General features: G+C 40.6%; 1 protein-coding gene across 4 annotated transcripts in view; it reads left to right on the top strand.

Annotated features, from left to right (window-relative positions):
* The window catches only part of ptprub (protein tyrosine phosphatase receptor type Ub), a 145,284-nt gene that overhangs the window by 23,648 nt on the left and 99,979 nt on the right, over positions 1 to 21,657 (top strand). For all 4 annotated transcript variants that reach the window (XM_068735243.1, XM_068735242.1, XM_068735241.1 and 1 more), the window contains exon 2: positions 20,228 to 20,359. In XM_068735243.1, the coding sequence (XP_068591344.1) occupies positions 20,228 to 20,359 (132 nt within the window). The remainder of the gene's footprint in view (positions 1 to 20,227; positions 20,360 to 21,657) is intronic.

Raw genomic sequence — 21,657 nt, 5'->3', positions numbered from 1 at the left:
ATAAGAAGCCACTTTTGAACCCCTCACCCCTTTTACCTAGCATCCCCTTTTGGATGCGGCAGGGTTTACGGTGCACCTGGACATCCACAACAATGACCTTGTGAGGTTGCCAAATGGATCATCGGGGATAATTCGTTCTTTGGTGTGGCAAAACCCCAGCTGCCTCAGCTGGGAAGGATAACTCAGTAGAAGGGACCTTTTTTAGATTGATGTGATATTACGTTTTATTTGACTTTGTAGACCCCATTTGCTTTTTTTCTGTGACTCTGTTTTCTTTCAGACATTGGGTCAAAGAAACTCAGAGGAGACACAGTTCAGTAGAGTTGGAGGCGCATGATTATCCAGGGGGAGAGTGTCTCCTTCTCTACGCTATCACACTCTTGTGGATATTACCTCTGTAAGATTCAGCCATTTAGTTAAGTTTCATGGAATTGTCTTTCTAAAATAAGTTTCCGTCAGTTTTCTTGACAACATGCAGTGTGAAAGAACATGATAAAATGCGTTTGTGAACAGTGAAACATTTTACACTCTAGCAGGTGGTGATTGCAGATCATTTAGTTGCATTTTAACTGTTCATATGTCCTCTCATTGTTTGCTTTCTGAGTATCTAAGTTACTGAGTGCTTTCACTCTGACATTTCTAGTACTGAATTTCCCAAACCTGTGAACTAAACTAATTTGGCAGATTTTGTTCAAATGCTGTCACACAGCATAGATTAATGTTCCTTCATTTAAACCTTCCAAGAGTGTGATCCTATTGCCAGTCCGAGACAGTCCTCCCAAGAAAAACGACAGCATCGGCCAGTTCAAATGCCGGATAATGACATATGTTTGAAACTTCGTAGCAATTTTCACTCTTGTCTGTCAAAAGAAAGGAGCGTGATGGCATTATGGTTCACCAAATATTAGCACTAAGCTACTGGTCATATCAGACCAATTAAGGCTATCACGGCAAAATTACTGACGCATTAAGAAAGAATGCATTGCGGTTACTGATGGCAACATGACTTGTACAACATGACACATCACTTGCAACCGCTATCTGCCCCGATTCACAAAAGATATTGCACTAATGATATTACAGCGTAAACATGCCCATAATGTTTTGCAGTTGAGTGCAATTTCCCCTTTTATGCTTCTGAATGCAGTAATCCATGTGGCAACTTATATGTTGGCTTTGCAGCAGGAACACAGTAGGCAGAACAATGGCAGAGTGAAAAACAAAGCGAGCTACAGGCCTTGACCAACGAGTTGCAGAAGGCATTTCTCAAAACTTCAGGCAAGGAATTTAAACGAAAGAGACAGAAACTGTATTTGGGATTCAATACGCCAAGATCACTGGAAAGTATGGACGTGACGCTGCTTATGAATGCCCTTCAGTTACCACCACCTCTATGAAGACGCTAATAATTTCACTGCAGCTGCATGTGGCTGTTGGTGCTAATCTTTGTGAATTGGGCTGTTTTTTGCAATGAGGCTCATTTACATAGAAATGAGACAGTTTTGCTCCAAATTATGAATACTACCTAATTTAAAGTAATGCAAATACCACAGGAGCGCCAATAAGCTTTTAGCCTGGCATAGCAGTGAATTTTAGCCTTTGCGGGTGCTTGGAGAATTACACGGTTTCAAATTTGTTTAGTGGGCGCAAAAGCTGCGCGGTGCTTTTATGAATTTGGCACGGAGTGTGTTGAAATGAGTTAGGGTGCGTTTTATAGCCTAGGAATTGCGTTGCATTGGACGATTGCATTTCTACTTCGTTCAGTAGTTATAGTCATGTTTAATTTGTAGGACCTGCCTAATCCTCACACTAAATATGTAGTTGAGATACAAAGTAGATCCCCATTTTATAGTCACTGCTCGTGTGCAGCAGCATACACAGTGGGTCACTGTCAGCCTCACAGACAGCCGTTGTTCGCTTTAAAATGGACATGTAGCTCCTAAGCAACAAAATGAAAATGTCCAGAAAACATCTCAAAGTACTTTGCAGTAATTGGAAAGCATGAGTCAAGCCTCCCTTCTTATTTTTGATATGCTCATGGATTTCCGGTCAAGTGTTGTCGGATATATGGCTTCTGCTCAAATGAACTAACTAACTAATACTGTTTGTCATTGTAAACATGATGTCATGTGATTATAGTGCTTTTCAGCACAGGGCCAATACTATCTCTTAGGGGCAGATTTCTCTTCATCATCTTTCATCATGTTTCCAGTCCCTAAAACGGTCTTCTAGTTATGTGCAGTGGCAGCGCCGGCTTCAAGATTAACACTCTCCTCACTCGCTCCCCGCACTCTTTTGCCACCCTTGCCCCTCGGTGCCTTAGCTCCTGCTCCTCTTGCCAGTGCCCTTAATCTGACGTTGATGCAAAGTGAAAGACCACTGGCGCTCTTCCGACATCCCTATTCAGGCTCCTCTGCGTCTGGTCTCCAATCTACCGCCTTTGCATTCCATTTGCTTAGCGTCAGGCCCCGAGCTCCCCCCCCCCCCCCCCCCCCCATCCTCCCCTCTACCTTCCTCTTCGCTGCTGCTGGGATGCTGGACTATGAGCTGCAGCTGATGTGGTTTGGCAAGCCGTGCGAAGTGAGATACAATGCATAATTATGTTGTCAGAGGACATCATGATGGAAACATCTCAGTCCAGGGACATCACGTTGGGATCCTATCATTCTGCAGCCTGCCGAGTGCAGCGTAAATAAAATGGAGGCTCACACGGTCTGTGATGGCAGCTGGAGCGATCCAACTCCTCAAAATAGCTTGTTAGAGAGATTGTGACAGGAAGTCCTTTTGCTTTCATGACTATCACAGTGAAGGTATTTTTAGTGACATGCTTTTAGTCCCTTTGAATCTTCAGCTATCGAGCCAGGGTTCACCTGTAGGTTCAGCCTCAAGCCTTGTGTACTGTATGTTCAATCAAATTAGGGCGTGTTCGACAAGACATGCTCCCAGAGTTCCTAGAGCAATTGACCTTCAGAGATAAGTCGTTGGGAAGTTATTCTACTTTACTTCTTTTTGACAGTGTTTGCTCTGATAATTAGACCATGATGATATGTATCATTTTTTCATGTAGAAATTGCAGTGTTTGTTGAATGATGTGTATTGATGAGCCATCAATGACAACCAATTATGTCCCCAGACTACAAGCACATGTCATTTGGACCAATATGGGATAGAGATAGAGACACAGGACATAAACAATTATGAATGATTTCTTTGTTCATGAAAGACGCATTCAAGCAACACCTGCATTCTGAGCAAAACTGCAATTTCATAGAACTTGCCAGATGTAACAATAGCAGTCCAATTTCAACATAATTAGATTTTATAATTAGGACACAAATGGATCTTTGTGAACAACGTCCTGAGCGTAAGCTAGACAGACTCATGCTGAGGAAATGTGGAGTGTACCAGCAGGGCCTCAGAAGACAATAGCATATCATAAAAAGAAATCCACTCAGCCCCCCACTCCATTCTAATGCCAGGTGTTAGAGGTCTAAAACTACTTGATCCCTGATTAAAACTCATAACTAATTTTACTTTGTTTGTGTAATGAGGCCGTAAAATTCCCAATGTCAAGATTGGTGGGAAAATGAATCCTTTCATTATGTCAGTATGTAGCTATGTTTGCAAATGCCCTGAAAGTCATCTCTAAAAGTCAAGATTTTGATCACTATACTTAAAATGTACACACCCTATAATACAAAGTGACAATGTCTCCTTGCTCTCGACAATTCATTTCCCCCTTCAAGACCTTAAAAGAGACAAGTTTGCACCTTCATGGAAGATATTATTACACAAAAGTGCAGTTCTTATAAAAGGGTAAAACCCCCATGAAAGGATTGGATTATTTTACTGACCTTTTACTAAATCGCATAGGTCTTTGAAAGCAGCTAAAATCTTTTTAACGTGCTGCCGTGAAAATGTTTTTGAGGTGCATTCATGGCCTGTGGAAAATTATCCTTTTTTTAAGCCGAGGTGTGGCAAAGAGAGTTTTAATTCGTTTTCGCTCACAAAATCACTGTTGGCTTTTGACATTTTTTTTAGGAAGAAAATGTCACATTTTTCCTTCAGCCACTGTTACTGTCTCAAACAATAAAGTCTCCTATTACAAGAAAAACTAAGAATTTTGTTCTTTATTGCACTATTCATAAAGAAAATGTTGCAGAAGTAAATTCAAATGATTGTCTTTTGAGGCAACTAGCATACCAGTCATGTTTCTGTCATTTGGATGATTCAATTTGCTACATATTTGACTGTGGGCATTTCATTCAGGGTTTGATGTTTATGGTTGTCAGTGCTCAAAAGAGAATACTGAGTACTTGGAGAACTAGGTCATCTTACATGAATTTAATGAAAAATGGATACATACAGATAAATTGGTTAGTATAGACATGTATCATATCCATATAGTTGGCCCTGTATCATGACATTAATGATGTCCAAAACATCAAGTCTCAGAGTAGAAGTCAAATTACTCCACAGCCCTCCCAATCTCTCCTCTCAATTCTCAGTGAGTTTGAGCTCGCAGCCATCTGTGGCTGCCTGACCTCTAGTTCACTCTGCATAGGTCCCACAACTGTATCTGTGAGGGAGGAGGAGATGTAAGTAGCCTGTAGGGTTCTCCATCAGTAAGGAAAACCAACTGGGGCAGAATGGCAACTGAGACACAGCAGGGCGCAGATATATCTGAAGGCTCCGCATGCTCTTATGTTGGCTTGTTAATGTTCAGGGTTGCACCCTGCATTAACGCAGCTGATCAGAGAGTTGGCCACAGGCGTGGGATATCTAAGAAATGTTTGCTGCTACACTGCTGCTACAAATCATGGAACTCTTGTGCATGGGTTCATGTTTTACTATGAAGAGGCTCATTCTAGAAAGATGTAGTGGAGCATAAAAGGTGTTTTAATGAACTGGTGTAGTATGTTGTTTGGCGTTTGCATTGGATGTGCAGTTAGACTCCACATGCTGCATTCACATGAAATGAGGCAAGGCAAGTTTATTTGTATAGCACATTTCAACGACAAGGTAATTCAAAGTGCTTCACATAAAACCATTAAAAGCATCAAAACATAATGCAAATGAAAAGGAGATTTAAAAACAATTAAGAACATTGATTGAAATAGGAAGAGTCATTAAAACACTAAAAAGAAGTGTAAGAAAATAAAATACAGTAGTAAAATGCAGGAATCCTTGAATCTGGTTCAATTAAAGGCAGCAGCAAACAGAAACGTCTTCAGTCTTGATTTAAAGGAGCTGAGGGTCTCAGCAGACCTGCAGCTTTCTGGGACTTTGTTCCAGATATGTGGAGCAGAAGAACTGAACGCTGCTTCTCCATGTTTAGTTCTGACTCTGGGAACAGAAAGTAGACCGGTCCCAGACCACCTCAGGGGTCGGGATGGTTCATAAGGTAGCAGCAGATCAGAGATGTATTTTGGCCTTAAACCATTCAGTGCTTTATAAACCAACAGCAGGATTTTAAAGTCAATTCTTTGTTGGACAGAAACCCAGTGTAAAGACCTCAGAACTGGAGTGATGGGATCCACTTTCTTGGTCTTAGTGAGGACTCGAGCTGCAGCGTTCTGAATCAGCTGTGTGTGTGAACACACCGTTACTGTAGTCGAGTCTACTGAAGATAAATGCATGGACAAGTTTTTCCAAATCCTGTTGAGACATAAATCCTCTAATCCTTGATATGTTCTTCAGGTGATAGTAGGCTGATTTTGTGATTGTCTTGATGTAGCTGTTCAGGTTGAGGTCTGAATCCATAACTACACCTAGAGACAGACTGTAGAAGCAAACTGGACGAGGGCAGGATGGTAAAATACGGTGAGACGGGGAGAGAATACCGGCAACGGTTTACAAATAGACGGCATTGCCGTCCAAATTTAAAAATATTTCATCTCTTTGCCGTCCTCCGTAACAGAATTTACAATAGGATGAGGTAGCCTCCTCACACTGGAGAGGGTTGTTTAAGTTTGCAATAGAATATTAAGAGAAAGTTTCATTTTATATCTACATGCAGAATGATAACATGAGATTGTAGACACTGCATCGTTTTATTTAATATATTTTTTTTCAATCACCACAGCAACATATCGTCTTGCGTGTTTTGTTTTGCCGTCCTGCCATTCCTTCCGACTGTTTATTTTTCCCGTGCCATCCAGAGGGTCTTGTCCATCTGCCTGATTCCATGTGAATGCAGCTTTTGTGTGCACAGCCCTTATTCCTCTGACCAGCAGCCATATATAACAAACGAACCCCTTACTCACCAACTTTCAGTGTTCATCTGCCAGCGGAATGTCCTTATTCTGCAGATTTCGTAGCCATTTTTTGTGGATCTGCCAAGTTATCTTCAGCAGCAGAATATCAGGATTTCTCAAAGAAATTGGGTATAAAGGGGCCAATGCTTCACAGGCCCAATCAGGACCATTCTGTGTGTTCTTGGAGTGTTTTCATGTTGAATTTGATGTTCGGCAGAAAGGTCTGACAAATGTGCTGAGCTCCTACCTGTAGAATTTTCCCTCTTCAGTTGTGACTGTTTAAAGTTTGGAAGTAGCAGTATTTCAATGCCTTGTACGTATATTTCAAATAAAGAAAAGAAGTGGCCAAGTCATCAAGTGATTTCATCTCCAGCCTCTCGTGTCACTTCTTCAAAGAAAGGCAGCTGCTGCCGTCATTCAGGGTCGGTGGTAGACGCTCCCACTTTCATAGTCCAATAAAAACACAGATGCCTGCTACAAACAACGCTGCTGGCTGTCAGTGCAATGCAAGCATGGCTACGGATTTCGGGCAGAATTTATTGTGTTGTGGCGCATTATGTTCTCCTTTTTAATGTCTTCCACACACAGGGGGAACTCATCAGAGCTCACACAGGGCACAGTGATTGAAGCTGCAGAGGGATTCCTGGAATTTCTATTTTTTTGGCAAAAGCTAATTCTGAACTGTAGGAAGAGAGAGAGAGAGACAGGACGGCGCTCAGCAGAGAGGAGAGAGAGACGGAGCGGAGTGATCGAAAGGCCGTCGGTGGCCTGTTTGTATGACTCAGTGGAAAATGTGCTTCAGTGAGTGCGGCCGCTCTGAAGGTACAGAGGGGCTTCCTGGGGCGGGCTGGAGCCCATTCTTCAGCCCTCACCTCCCTCACAATGAGCCAATAGTTTAATTAGCTTTCTAACGGCGAAATGTTGGCAGCCTTCCCTCTCTCTGTTCCCCCCAGGACTTCTCACCTCAAACACCGTCCCCTACTGGTTGGCTGAGGTCCAATAGAGAGTGCTACTCCTTATGATCTCTCTCTTTTTCACTCTCTAGCTCTCACTTTAGCAAACACAATCTATTTACATTCCATTGTCACTTCAGCACCAATGCTATTTGACTTGGTATTAAAATGTTGGTTTTCTTTTGAAGAGGTGTGTAACCTTTTCATTGTCCATGCAATTAATCAGGGTGCGAATTGGATATTCATGACTTTTTGGTAAAGTCTGACGTGCGTCAGAGGGGAATTTGTTAAAAATGGTATTTTCCACTCCGAGAGCTTTGAATCTGAGGCATGGCTATTGACTTCAAACAAGGCTTTTTGTTCCTGCCGTCTTCACTCGCCCTAACATGGCTGGAACAGGATTTTGTCCTCGTCTCGTCTCCTCTCATCACTGATGCACCCAGCCAGCTCTCTGCACCTCCATCCTCTCCTTTCTTTCTTCACATGGTGTCAACAGCAGACAGTCACTGGTTAGTCCCCAAGAGAGTGGAAACACTCATACACGCTTCTTTATTATGTCTGAAAACATACGGCGTGACCCAAAATCAGCCGCTGCTGTTTTTCTCATTGTGTATCTGGAACTCATCATGTCTGAAAAACTCAAACCACGGGATGATGCGGAGTATCAATGAGCTGCAAGGTCGGCCGGTGCTGGACTTGTCTCTGATTTTTTTCCCATTCCATGTTTGCTGCAAGGACCAGCTGAACTAACAAAGTCTAGTCTTTCAGTCTGGATCTTTCAGACATTGACGCTGCAGTGCAGAAGGACCAGTTCAGGGCAGGTTAGGTTGCCAAACACTAAACTAATAACAGTTGAAAGCCACAAACTCAAGTAGTGACATTTATCAGAACCCTCTTGGACTTGAGGTCAGTTTAATCACTTCCTTGCTTCACTTCTCAAGCACTGAGGAAGAAATAAGAATTAACAGAGAGTGCCATGACAGTTGAGGGCAGTTTTAGGTTTACTTGGTGTCTGTTGTGGCCGTGTCTCCTCAGATTGAGTGTGAAAGCACATCCTCATGTGTGATTGCTGGATGTCTATTCCTATTTCTCTACACGTCCATCTTTGTTTGAGTGACGGCCTGTCTGCGCTGTGTCTCTGCTGCAGCAGCAGCAGCAGCAGCGTATATAGCACATATAAATGAATGCTTACAGACAGAAGCGCACATGCATATATGAGCACACACTGGACTGACCACTTGGCTCCGGCCGCAGCAGCGAGATTGATGCAAAACACCACGCGACTGGGCAGGTGGCAGCTGCACCAGGAAGTAGGCCCACAGCAGGCCAAAGAAACGTGCTCATAAGAGCTGCCCGGATACTAGAAGATCAGGTGGACGTTGACGGCTCGCTGGGTGGCAGCCCAGAAAGGGTAGCAGAGCAGTGTGGATGCTGGAAGGAGAGGAGAATACTGTTACAAGGTGATTAAGCGTGTCTCTTTAGTTGAGTTTGACTTTTTTTTTACTTTGATCCATTTTTCTTTCATTCATTCCTTGTTGACGTTGTTGTTAGTCAAATGAGCAATGCTGTTCAGAAGTTGCCCCATAGAACAGTTACTGCGTGCACAGAGCCATGTGGAGCAACAGGTTGTTTGTATTTACAGGAACTGAAGCCGGTACCTCAGTGTGGGTTCACACGGACATATCGGTGTGTTTAGGTAACTGTTTCTTTCTTGTCTTTTTTTTAATTTTCTCTCAAGAGTTTAGTGTATAGGGAGGGATTTTAGACACAGCCTCCAACAACTATTAACTATTAACTTTGTTTTCGTTCACCGTAAATGTCACTAAATATGTTGTGACACGGTGGTTTGTTTGCTTGATTTTACATATTTCCGTTAGAGGTGACTATTTTCATGCACCTGCTTATTGCTGCTAAGCCACGTGCCAGGCCTCCCCCTCTGCACCAGCAGCACAGGTGTCACTACATTTCTTCCCTGATAATCCCTTAAAATGTCATGCCTAAATGGAAGGATTTAGGCATGACTTCTGCTTGGCTTTGGAGTGGCCAGACTTATTGAAATACTTCACAGCCTGTAACAAACCAACACTATTGTGCAGTCTAATTAATTACATAGCTACATATTTTTGACCCAACAATGAACACTGTTTGATTTGTTTTTGACATTCGCTGTCATGCTGATTTCTTGCTTTCAGTAATGTGATAGATGGACACGGGCGGTTGCTGTGTCAGTTAGCATCAGACTAGCTGTGGTGTAACAAGGTCCTTAACCTTTCGCTGGCTATGCAGGAACCTGAATGCTAAGTTTAATGTGATTTGTCATTTAAAGACCCTCAACACATTTTTTATTTGCCTTTCTCGCTGGTTTGAACTGTGCAGGGCTCGTTTAGAAAATAGTCAATGTTGTGTTTTCCTGTCCTCCAATCAAATGAGTTACTGTCAATCAAATGGGATCAAAATGCATCCTCAATGTCCAGATGTAGCAGATTAGCTTTTGAGCGTTAAACTGTTGATGGATAATCATGATGCATGATGAATTTAAAATATGCAGAAATATGCACAGGTTCAGCAGACACAATGCTACACTTCAGCCTCACTGTAAGCTGGTAATTAAACAATTAAAATCCTGGCTGGTTTAGAGGAAAAACTTGTTTGTGAATGCTTCATAATTTTCAATATTTACTTACTTTCTAAAAAGTCACATGCAAATCACATTTGGTGTTTGTTTTCGACACAGCTTGTAGGACTATATTATAGTATAGTATGCCTGCGGTGCTATTGTTGGTGTTTAGGTGAAAAATAGAGCACAACTTCTTCTTTAGTGCTCACAGCGACGTTTTAAAATCAGCAAACAAAGGTCACGTTTCTCAGTTGAGTAAATTTGATAAACTGGTTTCAGGAAAGGGCTTAATTACCCAGAAAAAAAAGAACTTTAAAAAGGGTAAAATAATTTGCCCTTTCCATATTGATGCCAAATGTAGAAAGAAAAGAAGGAAAGAGCATACACGTTTTATGCTGCATAGACAATAGGAACAATGGGATGTGAGGGAGAAAGAAAGAACTGAAATACTCACCGAAATTCCCCCTTCTCCCTGCCTTCATGTGATCCTATATGTGGGCTAGTGGAATTGAAAGGCTGCAGGTTGTGGAGACAGCAATTGGCTGCCTTTGTGTTAGTGGAATTGACGGGCAGCAGAGCAGTGAAGCTGCTACGGGGTATGTGGTTTAGCAAAGTTGATAGACACCAGTTTTTTTTTTTTATTTCCCGGCGAGTCGGGACGCTACAGGCAGTTTGATTAGGATGCACAGTCAAATTGAATTGGCTCAGCTGGTCAGGAGTTGCATGGAATTGGCCGAGGTGAGTCAGAATGGGAAATAAGAGTTTATATTTGTGTGGGAGATGGTTGTTTTCTAGAAACAATTGTGGATATTAAATTCAGACACTGTACTCGTGACCTTTTAAATGAACCCTGTGGTCGTCCCTTTGCTCGTATTGCCGTGATCGCAGCTCATTCACACTGCAGGCGGTTTGATAGAAATCACACAAGAAGGAGCCATCTCTGACAGTGTCTCTCTAACTGGAGCTGCTAAGCCAGAGAATGAATAAAATATTTACTTTAACTGTTCAGTTGTTACAACAACACACAGGAAGTGTTAACAGGTGGACATTTACAAGTCAACACTCTCTTCAGATACGCATACCTTCCACTGCAACTCTTTAACCGAGGAACGGGAGGTGCTAGCGTGCCAGTGAGTAATACATTCAAGATTAAATATGTGTTTTGTTTGACACATCATAATCACCATTTAAGCACACTTGAATTGAATCATAGTTTAGAGAATGTAATAATAATAATAATGTGATTCATAACACTAAGAAGGATTATGAATCATTATGATTAGGTCATAATCTATTAGTATGTAAATTAAAGACATCAATTATTTCTCAAGCGAGGTGTGTCATAGTGAAGTATTTTTATCTCCGCACGTTTATTAATTATCTCCGCAAAAACTGTCCTGTGACATCATGTCTTTCAGAGGAAATATTTTGGATCAGGTTGTTACTACTTCCATCAAAGTAATTGCTTACTCAACAATATATATATATATATTTATATATATATATATATATATATATATATATATATTTATATATATATATATATGTATTTATTTTTATATATATATATATATATATATATATATATATATTTATATTTATATATATATATATATATATATATATGTATATATTCTATGTGCTTGTCATAGAAATCCAATTGGAAAATGAACTGCTGCAAATGATCTTAAAATATGTAATGAGAAAAGAGATCAAAGGAAGAAAAGCCTTTTGTAGGTTAATTCAATAACTTTGTAAGTAAAAGTGAACCCATGGTCTTTACCGCTGGTCTTGGATATTCACACTCACCTTTATAAATCTTAAATACCGTTCAGGTGTGCAGTCCTTCCTTTACTGGATGCATGTACGCTATTAGAGCTGCTACTAACGAAGTTCATTATTGCGTCAATCTTTTTTTATTTGATCAATTAAACCAGTCTATAAAATCTCATAAAATGGTGTAAAACAGCCATCACAATTTCCCAGAGCCCAACGCACCATTACACTCACCAATAACTAAATTATTTTCATTATGAACCAATCTGCTGTTTTTTTCTTGCATACATTTCAGAAAATACTTTAAAATGTCCATTACAAGTTGGCATTTTTAAAATCCTTGTTTTTTTTCCTGACCATCGGTTCAAAACCCTAAGATATTCAGTGTACTATCATATGTGATGAGACAAAATCAAGCTACATTAACTAATCATTTCAGTTCAAGACTAAACCCAAAGAGTCTAAATATGTACTGTAAATAAACCTGAAATAAGCAGCAAATCAGAGGCTGAAACCAGCGAATGTTTGGCATTTCCTTAAACATTTAATTCATTATCAAACTTATTGTCAATTCATTTCCAGTCGATCAACTAATCAGTACATCGACAGATCACTTAAACATGTGCTGAATCAAACCAATGCAGTTTATCCCTGACTTTTAAAATCTCATTACATGTTCACAATATTTCTCATTTCATAAGAGCTCCTTTGCTGCAGTTGTCTCAGTCCCTCACTGAAGTAAAAAGTGTGTTCTAGCCAAGAGACTCGCGTCTTATAGCCCTTCACTATGTCAAGGACCTCCTCTTCTGCAGTATGGTTATTATTTCTGTGCTTTGAACCTACATTTGCAAATTAGTTCTTTTATATGTCTCTCAAATCTAAAAGAGTATTCCTGGAACTAGAGCCTTGAATGCAACAGATGTTGGAAGTGAAGCCACCCGACAGCAGAGATTTCCTCCTGCTAATTAAACTGATTTGTTATATGACCCTTTGCTGTCACGATCCACTTGTCTTCTGTCTTCTGAGGAAGTGAAGAGAAATGCAAAGTGGAAATGAATGCACGGCAATACCTGAAAAAGACATCAACTCAAAATAGACCAATGATTCGAAATGGAAAAAAAGTATGATAATGAACTGCTTATCAGCAGTGTGAACTGAGAATTCTTCTACTGTTGGGGGTAGGATACCCACAGGAACTGGGAAGTGGAATAATTGATGTTTTCATATTTTCTGTGAGAAGGAGAAACAGAAGACAAGCTCAGATTGCCTTTGTCTTAGCATCTTTGTTTTCCCCGTGTGTTGCCCTCAGAATAGCACAGAAAGGGAGGAATAATGTTTTTGACTCTTTGACTATTCTTCTGACATCCGAGATACTTTTATCATCAACCCTCCACCGAGGATGAAATATTGTACCAGCCCTTTAAAGTGAAGGCAAAATTAATTTCTAAGATGAATCGTGGCTGACTGGTATCTTAGGATTCAGTGTGAATACAACTGTAGCAAGCCTTTGTGTCATTGTTCACCATCAGAAGATGAAAAAGGAAATGTTCTTGAGCAATGTGGCTCTCCTTCATTTGAATTACTGTATGGAAATTTCCGGGGGAGGGTTATGTATCTTTTTATTTTTGCTGAAAGCAGGGTAGAGCCATTTCTCTTTTTCTCATCCGAGTTTGAGAAACAGAATAGACATGGATCTTTAATTATTTTTTGTTTATTTAGAGGGGACATTACACAATACATACATTGTATCAGTTACAGCTAAAACCTCATTTTTATCTGTAGTCCCAGGGCGGCGGGTTATGAGTGATTGAACGTTATATCTCAGTTATTTGTCACTAGCCTACAGTAGCTCCTATAGTTTATCAGCTAAATTTAGTTAGTAGTTACATTTGTCCAGTAATAAATGTGTCATATAAATCAATTTTACACTGCCAAGTCTGTTTACAGGTTTTGGGGAGTACTGGTGCATGTGAGAAAAAAAAATTGACCTAGTAGCTCCAGAGGGAGCTCAGAGAGTTCTGATAAAGTGCCTCAAGTGACAAAGACTACAAGTTTAAATATGAAAAAAAACTGAGGCGTTGAAAGGAATTAAGTTTACCAGACCTCTCATCTCTGCTTAAAGCTAGTAGCTCGAGGCTACATTAGCTTCTACTAGCATAACACACCCAAATCTCCAACCAAACTGTCAACTGTCAAGCTGCATTGTGGGAAATGTGGGTGCCAGGTTTTGTCAAGGAAGAAGAATGCATGGAATAAAGAATACGATATATATGGTTCTGTTGCTTCCATTTTTACACTTATTTTAAAGTGTTATATTTGAGTACACCGATTCACTGTGATTCATTTACCATGAATGTAACAGGGACAATATTGCCAAAGTGTCAAGTAATAATATGATTATTAAGAAAGAAAGGTACAATTGATCAAATCAATAAAATAGCAGAAAACCATTAACAATTAGTTCTTGCTCTGTGTGTTTTGAGATACTTATTGGGTCACCAATTAAATAGTGTCTTCTCCTTTTGAGATATAGAGGGAAGGGTGTTGTTTCTTAAAGTAAAGGAGAGAGTCCAAAGACAATATGAAGGGTGCTGAGGGCCATTCTTTCTTAAAATATGGAACCATAAGGTTCAGTAATTCAATGTTTAGCAATTCAATTTTTAATATCTTCCTAAAGTATAATCTCAGCGCAGGCCACCCTGAAGCTCAACACTTCTACTGTACCTGTTCACCTTCTACAACCCTTTCTTTTCTCAATCTGTTTATTGGCCCTCTCTGTGTGACCGTGGCACATCCAGCCACCTGGGTTGAGTTATTAATGCCCCGGGAGGCAGAGAGATGATTTCATTGCGTATTCAGGTGTAGGGATGGATGGCTTTCAGAGGCAGCCAAGGGAGTGCTGGGGAGGAGAGCCTCTGCAGAGAATAAATATACCTGTCTCCTGCTGATGCATCGGGCCACACTCGGTGCAATGCAAATCAGCCACTCTCCTCCCCCTAACTGCCTCCAGTATTACTCACCCGTTCCCACCTGGATCCCCACCAGCCAGACACTCAGTCAACACAGACTCAGATGAGGCTGTGGAAGTAGGAGAACTCTCGAGTAAGGACTGGTTTCGCAGCTTGGTTTGGTTCCCATTTGTTGATGACGATACGGCACGCCTCCGTACCTCATCATCACGCTGCATTTCCCAGGTGACTTCGCAGGTTCTGGTGTTCATTACCCATCCTGGCTGCCAGATAATTAAGGGCAGAGGCTGAGTTGACATTAAAGCAAAGGTTGCGAGTGGTTTCTCGGAGCACGCACATCGGCTTCTACTATTTTTGTTATACATGGGAGACTGGGTTTTAAGTGTTTGGCTCCGAGTCTTGAAATTGGCTTGTTGGTTTCTATCTCTCAGACTTTGTCTCAGACGGGAACGACCAGAGGCTTTTATTTCCAGGGCACAGCTGTGTGTCATCACTCTTTGTCTGACTCAGAACCTCTCATGTTATTTTCCAACCTGGATCTTAATTTCCTTGATTTTTTTATTTATTGTGCTAAAAGCAGAGTTCGACATTTTCATAAATTCATGTATTCACTTTCTTGCCGAGAGTTTGATGAGAATCCAAGCAGCACTTTTTAACTGTAATTCTGGAGGCAGGGACATACAGTATAAGTGGATCCAAGAAAAGACAATAATGCTCTTGTCCTCCAGAGACCTGTCTCATCTGCGGGTAAACACTACACTTCCCCACCCACCATTACTGAGAAAATAAAGTTGCATATTCAACTTTTTTCCCCTTGTGCCTGAAAACACTTTTCCCCACGATCGACGAAAGATCCTGGAAATTTTATACAAAATCTTCTTGCTTTATGCTCCACTGAGCAAAATTAATAGCAATGAATGAGGCCCCGGTTCTCTTTATACATCTATGCTAAAAATACAGCCAGCAGCCGGTACTGTTGCATTAAAATGAGACCTGCGTACATTAGATTGAATTAATGCCTGAAACTTGCAAACAAACAGATATGCAGCATGAGCTAGAATGCTCAATACCCCTCTTACTCTAAACATATTCAGACGCTACATACTGTATAGTGATAGTCCAAGCCACTTACAGTGGAAAAACGTTCACATCAGAGTCGTGGTGGTAACTTGCAGAGTTTGTGGAAGGTGTTTGCAGCGGGTATAGTGCATGGAGTGACTTAGAGCTACAGTACATGAAACTCCACAGTGAAACCAAGGTAAATAATGTCTTGGCTTAAAACTGCAGAAAGATCTTTTAAAGGCTGACACCTTTATGTGCAGAAACACCAGTTCAATCATTGATTGGCCGATTGTGACTAAATAGCAGCACACTTTACTAATCATGCTACTTTATTTCAAAGCACCATGAAGGAATCCGCTCACAACGGTCAATTTGCCAGTACAGACTTTCTAAAGCGGACTCAGAGCAGATTATGGCACATTCTGTGTAAATTCTTTTATGTTTACTGCATTTACTTTTCCACTTATTTGACACAGAATGGAGGGTTGGATGATATGATGATAATCAGTGTGAGACCATAAAAGAAAAAATATATTTTGCTATTACATTATTACCATGGAGGGCTTTGCTGTAATATCTCTGGTTTTATTGCAATGTTTTTGATCATTTAACGGGAATGATTCATGGTAATATTGTATTCTTATATAGTTTTAGCACTGATGTGACAAAGCATCTGTATTTGTCAGGTATTTAAATTGCTGGATTAGCCAAAACAGACATTCCCTGCTGTTTTTTTTTTATCCGTAAACATTTTCTCAATTTAATTTTTTATTTTAGAAAATGATACATTGACATTGTGAAATATAAAGTCATAGTCTGTCATAGAGGATTTGTATTAATGTTGCCCACCTCATGTTGCATGTAGTTTATATTCATATATATTCAAGCTGGCCTCGCGTCCCGGCTTCCTTCATCTGGATGATGAGTCTCTTGTAGGGAGGAGTTTGCAGGCTTCATTTACCGAAGCAGCGGGGAATAATATAGTGCCAGCGTTTGGATGTGTCAGGTCCCATATCTCTGGCTGTTCCATTAGAAATAGACCCCAGTGTGGGACAATTAACCCCTGGCCTCAGCAGCAGATCTGTGCAGTAACGGCCCAGCACGGGGCTATAAATCAAACCCAGAGGGAGAAACCCACATTCCCTCCCCTGCTGGTTGGCTGCTACTATCACCCAATGGACTGAGCTTAAACAACGGTAGATATGCTCCGGTGTTATCGTATAATCACCGGAGGTGCACGCGTGATGTAATAGGTTGGCTGTAGGCAAGGGCACTCTGAGTGTGTTAGTGCTGCAGGGAATACACCATCTGGAGAAAGTCCAACAACTTAGAGCACCTGTAACCTATAAACCAAACAGCAACAACTATTTTGGTATCTCATGCTGCTTTCTTGCAAGGCGCAAATGATTTTCCATCGGAGAACATGGTTGTCTCAAAGAGCACCCAGCAAGATCGTCTTCAGCTCTTCATATAATGAGGTCAATATTCCTGCTTCGTCTTTTGACATTTCTTCCTACAAATTCACTCATCAAATAGCGGCAAATAGTGGCAAATAGCGGCAAATAGTGGAAGGTGTTTGCAGCGGGTATAGTGCATGGAGTGACTTAGAGCTACAGTACATGAAACTCCACAGTGAAACCAAGGTAAATAATGTTTTAACTTAAAACTGCAGCAAGATCTTTTGCAGAAACACCAGTTCAATCATTGATTGGCCGATTGTGACTAAATAGCAGCACACTTTACTAATCATGCTACTTTATTTCAAAGCACCATGAAGGAATCCGCTCACAATGGTCAATTTGCCAGTACAGACTTTCTAAAGTGGACTCAGAGCAGATTATGGCACATTCTGTGTAAATTCTTTTATGTTTACTGCATTTACTTTTCCACTTATTTGAAACAGAATGGAGGATTGGATGATATAATGATAAGTGTGAGACCATAAAAGAAAAAATATATTTTGCTATTACATTATTACCATGGAGGGCTTTGCTATAATATCTCTGGTTTTATTGCAATGTTTCTGATCATTTAACGGTAATATTGTATTCTTATATAGTTTTAGCACTGATGTGACAAAGCATCTGTATTTGTCAGGTATTTAAATTGCTGGATTAAGGATGAACTGATTAGAATCTGTAGGTCAAAGGTAACTGACCTCACAAAACAAGTTTTTTGCAATAACTGATTAATTCATATGCTAATTACGGCAGTTTCACACAAATGTCAAATACAATAAAATGAAGTGATGACATTTTGAAAAGACACGGATGTAAACAGCAACATGACTGGTTGGTAGAGGCATACAATCGCAAAGCGGTAATTCTAGTTAGTAAAGGAAGTTCCTTAGCTGCTTCACAATAAAAGCCCTAAAAACTAACAAGCAGGAAATGCTCATTTTGCAGTCATCAGCAACTTAAAGGCATAATGAGTAGGATTTCTCGGTTTTGGCTTGTTAACACAACATTCAAAGTTGCACCCTCCTCCCCGGCTCAACCACACTAGAGGCGCATGTCCGGTGGTTGGTTGCTGGTTGTTGGTGCTCGGCAGCATATTTAATGCAAACTCCCAATTCACACTCATTGTAGAACGAGTTTTGTCCGCTTTGTGATTTGCCTTGCTATATTTGTGGGTTTTTTGTGCTGTGTCTGCCATTTTTATGCGTCTGCTACGAGATGGCGGACACAGCACCAAAAAAACACATTACGCACACATGGCACATATGGAGCTTGGGAAAAAACATCCAAAAAAAATCTTTGAATATGTTCTGTTGACTCTATCAAATACAAAAGGTGGCATCAAATGCTTGGTCCTACACTAATTCTTGAATCAGATATTTTTATAGCTGTTCCTTTTTAAAGGACAGCTTCAAAGACTGATGCATCGAAAAAGATGACATTTTATTGAATTGTTTTGTTTAGTTTAGTTTTTTTTTGCTGAAAGACATGATTGTATTTTGCAAACAATGCAACGATACATGGTATTGATTCCAAAACCCATATCTTGGCATCGAAAATTCTCAAACGGCACCCAGCTCTATCATCGTCTTAATTGCGTCCTCCATTTTAATTTGGCCCATAACATACCAAACCAGCCATCGCAATGACCTGTTAATGACCGGAAGCTGTGGCTATCTTATACAATGATAGTAAAAAAGAGAATTATGTATCCCCACTACAGTTTAGCAGGCGTTTTTCTCTGTAGCCTGTCATATTGAGACCATTTGTTTAATGGCAGATTAGAGAAAAGAATGAGCAGCAATAAAGCTGCAGACCACATGGGTCACCTTCAGGAGCTTTTCATAGCTATGCCTATCATTAGCATGGTGCGTCTCGTGCGGTCCTACTCCAATTATTACTGACACAGGCTCTGGTCTTATGACTGCGCAGTTCAAAATGCCCGCTGTTAGACTGTAATTCTCACACCGATGGATTAATGTGAAATATGGCAACAGATGCAGAACTGAAGCACATTATGCAGGACCCAAGGACCATTAAAGCCATAGCTATTAAATATAATTTGAAAAAATTAGCTTTTTGGCGCGTGGGATAGCAGGTTGTGAGGTATTATGATTATCACTACATTCCTCAGGGTGCCTGCTTTCCCCAAATGTTATTACTATTTGTAGGCCTGTGTGCATGGGCTTTGGGATATGTAGTCTTTTTGGATGCTTTATGAGAGGGGTTATTCTCCTCAGATGCAAGGGCAATTATTGCTTTTGCCAGGGATTTTGTTCCTTTGTGTGAGTCTGAAGTAATTATAGCTCATTGCTTGGTTTGTAGTTGGTCTGAGAGCATGTGTGCACATGTGGACACGTTTAATTTAATACAACTTTGACACACAATCCTGTGTGTATGATATGGGGTAATATACTCGCATTCAGGCTGATATTGACCATTAAAACTCATAATTTACATTCATGTTAAGGCATCTTCACAAGTGCAAAGAGTGGAATATTTGTCTTGGAGGGCCACACTTTGCCTACTAGTCAGTGACTACACTCAGGTTACTATAATAATCTATAACACTATATTTATTATACTAACCCTTGTGCAGCTTTTCACACCGGAGCTGAGCAGCACCAGCTCTGTTTCAAACACTGGTGGCAGCAGCATTACAAAGCGGGGTTGCCTCTGTTGGGTTGAAATGTTCACATCAATAGTAAACACAGGTCCTTGCTTTAATCTGAAAGGGCAGCGAGGTGGTCAGTGTGGCTGCAGGCCACATTTCATTGTTATTGGATCAAGGGTACATTTCATGCAGAATGAAGACGTCTTGGTTGTATGACTTTTATTCCAGTTTCCATAAGAGGAGGAAGCACCAAGGCTCATGGAAATTGTGATAATCGATTCATTTTATCATTTTCAAGCATGCATTCCAACATTCTTGCTGTTTTAAGGGGGTTCTGGGACTGATGGTCGAACAAAATGAGCAATTTGAATGAAAATAGAAAAGTGATTGCACCCCTAGTTTATTTCTGTCCTTAATGTGTCTCAGTCATCTGTGAGGTATAAAGCGATCTCTTTGAAACTGAAAAACCATGCTGTTTCTCTCATTGATGGCCATTGTTTCAATCTTCCTCTTTATTTTCAGCGGCTGGCTGCACATTTGAAGAGGATTCAGACCCCAATCTGTGTGACTTCACCCAGGGGGAGGACGATGACTTTGATTGGCTGCTCTTTCGGACGTACAGTTCACCTTATGCCAGCCCTGACCTCCTGCGAGGTGAGTGGTCCTCTCTTCTACAGTTCTGTACTTGACTGTTTTTCAGGCTGCAGCCATTTTGTGTAGTTAGATCAGATGACTGTAGGCATACAGATTAGACCGAGCAGAGCAGGCGCTTGGCTCACTATAAATCTAAAAACACATCAAGTATGAGTTCATGGGGCCCAATACTAGGGGCTATTTTTTGAGACATGCCAGCAGTTGGTCTATGCTTTGGTTTCTTATTATATTGCCTGAGAAATAAAAAATACTTTTGTTTATGATGCCAAAATATCAGAAAAGTTTGACTGTATGCAAATCAGCCTTTTTAGATGCCCATTGTCCATTATGCTCCAGCTTTAATGAAGCACTCACCCCAATCTTGTCTGCTTTCTGCTAACCCCAAGGATAATTTTATGTTAACCAGCCTCACAGGACTAATAGAAACTAGCATTTTCTTGCCATCATGCTCTCTACTGGTGGTTGCCAGAGGGAGATGGCATGCATAGTTTATAAGGCGCTCCTCCATCTCTGCATTAACAAATACCTACAGGGATCTGACAAAGAGAAGAGTGCTGTTTCAGCTTCTCAGCAGAAATATCAGTGGCAGCAGCGGGTTTTCTGCTGAAAATACTTCTACTGTGGAAACTTGCGTCCCTCGGGTATAACCAATCAATCAATCTATGATATGGTAATGGAAATTCTGCCAATTCATGACATGACAAAACATGCATTTAAAAGGGAGAGAAAGAACTTGCATGTTCAGTGGCGGCAGTATTTTTACAAGTTTGGAAGAAAGGACTGACATTTAATGTGGCAGATATAAAGATAAGCTAAGAGGAGCAGATGTACAGATGACAATCAGAAACTGGAGATCATCTTAAAATAAATAATCGTAGGCCTTAGGAAATACTCCATCCTTTTGGAAGGTATCGACAGATTAACCTTTGAACAGGTATAAATGGTGTTATTTTTAAAAGCTGCGTGGTTGTGATTTTTGATTTATAGGACAAAAATGAGTTCATGCCTGCAGGCTTCTATCAAAATAGAATTGTGAACTTGATAAATCCCAAGTTTAATCCTAAACTCTTAAAACTCACATCCACATCATCATTTGAGCGAGAATCTGCCTGCAGCCACCAGCCAATTCACGGCAGGCGATGGGATAATTAATACTTTTCCCTTTGGGTTTAATTAAAACTTGCTGCCATGGCATTTACAGTGATTGAGGGCCTTCAGTGGAACAGACTAACACAGGTGGAATGAGGCAGGTATTGTAATCTGCACAAGGCGGAGAGGCTCCGGGCATCAACTCTCGA

The sequence above is a fragment of the Cebidichthys violaceus genome, unplaced genomic scaffold (assembly GCF_023349555.1).
Source record: "Cebidichthys violaceus isolate CVI_PGR_0920_01 unplaced genomic scaffold, fCebVio1.0.p SCAF_7, whole genome shotgun sequence".
NCBI classification, from domain to species: Eukaryota; Metazoa; Chordata; class Actinopteri; order Perciformes; family Stichaeidae; genus Cebidichthys; species Cebidichthys violaceus.
The sequence above is the reverse complement of the archived record's forward strand: the minus strand, read 5'-3'. Positions and strand labels throughout refer to the sequence as shown.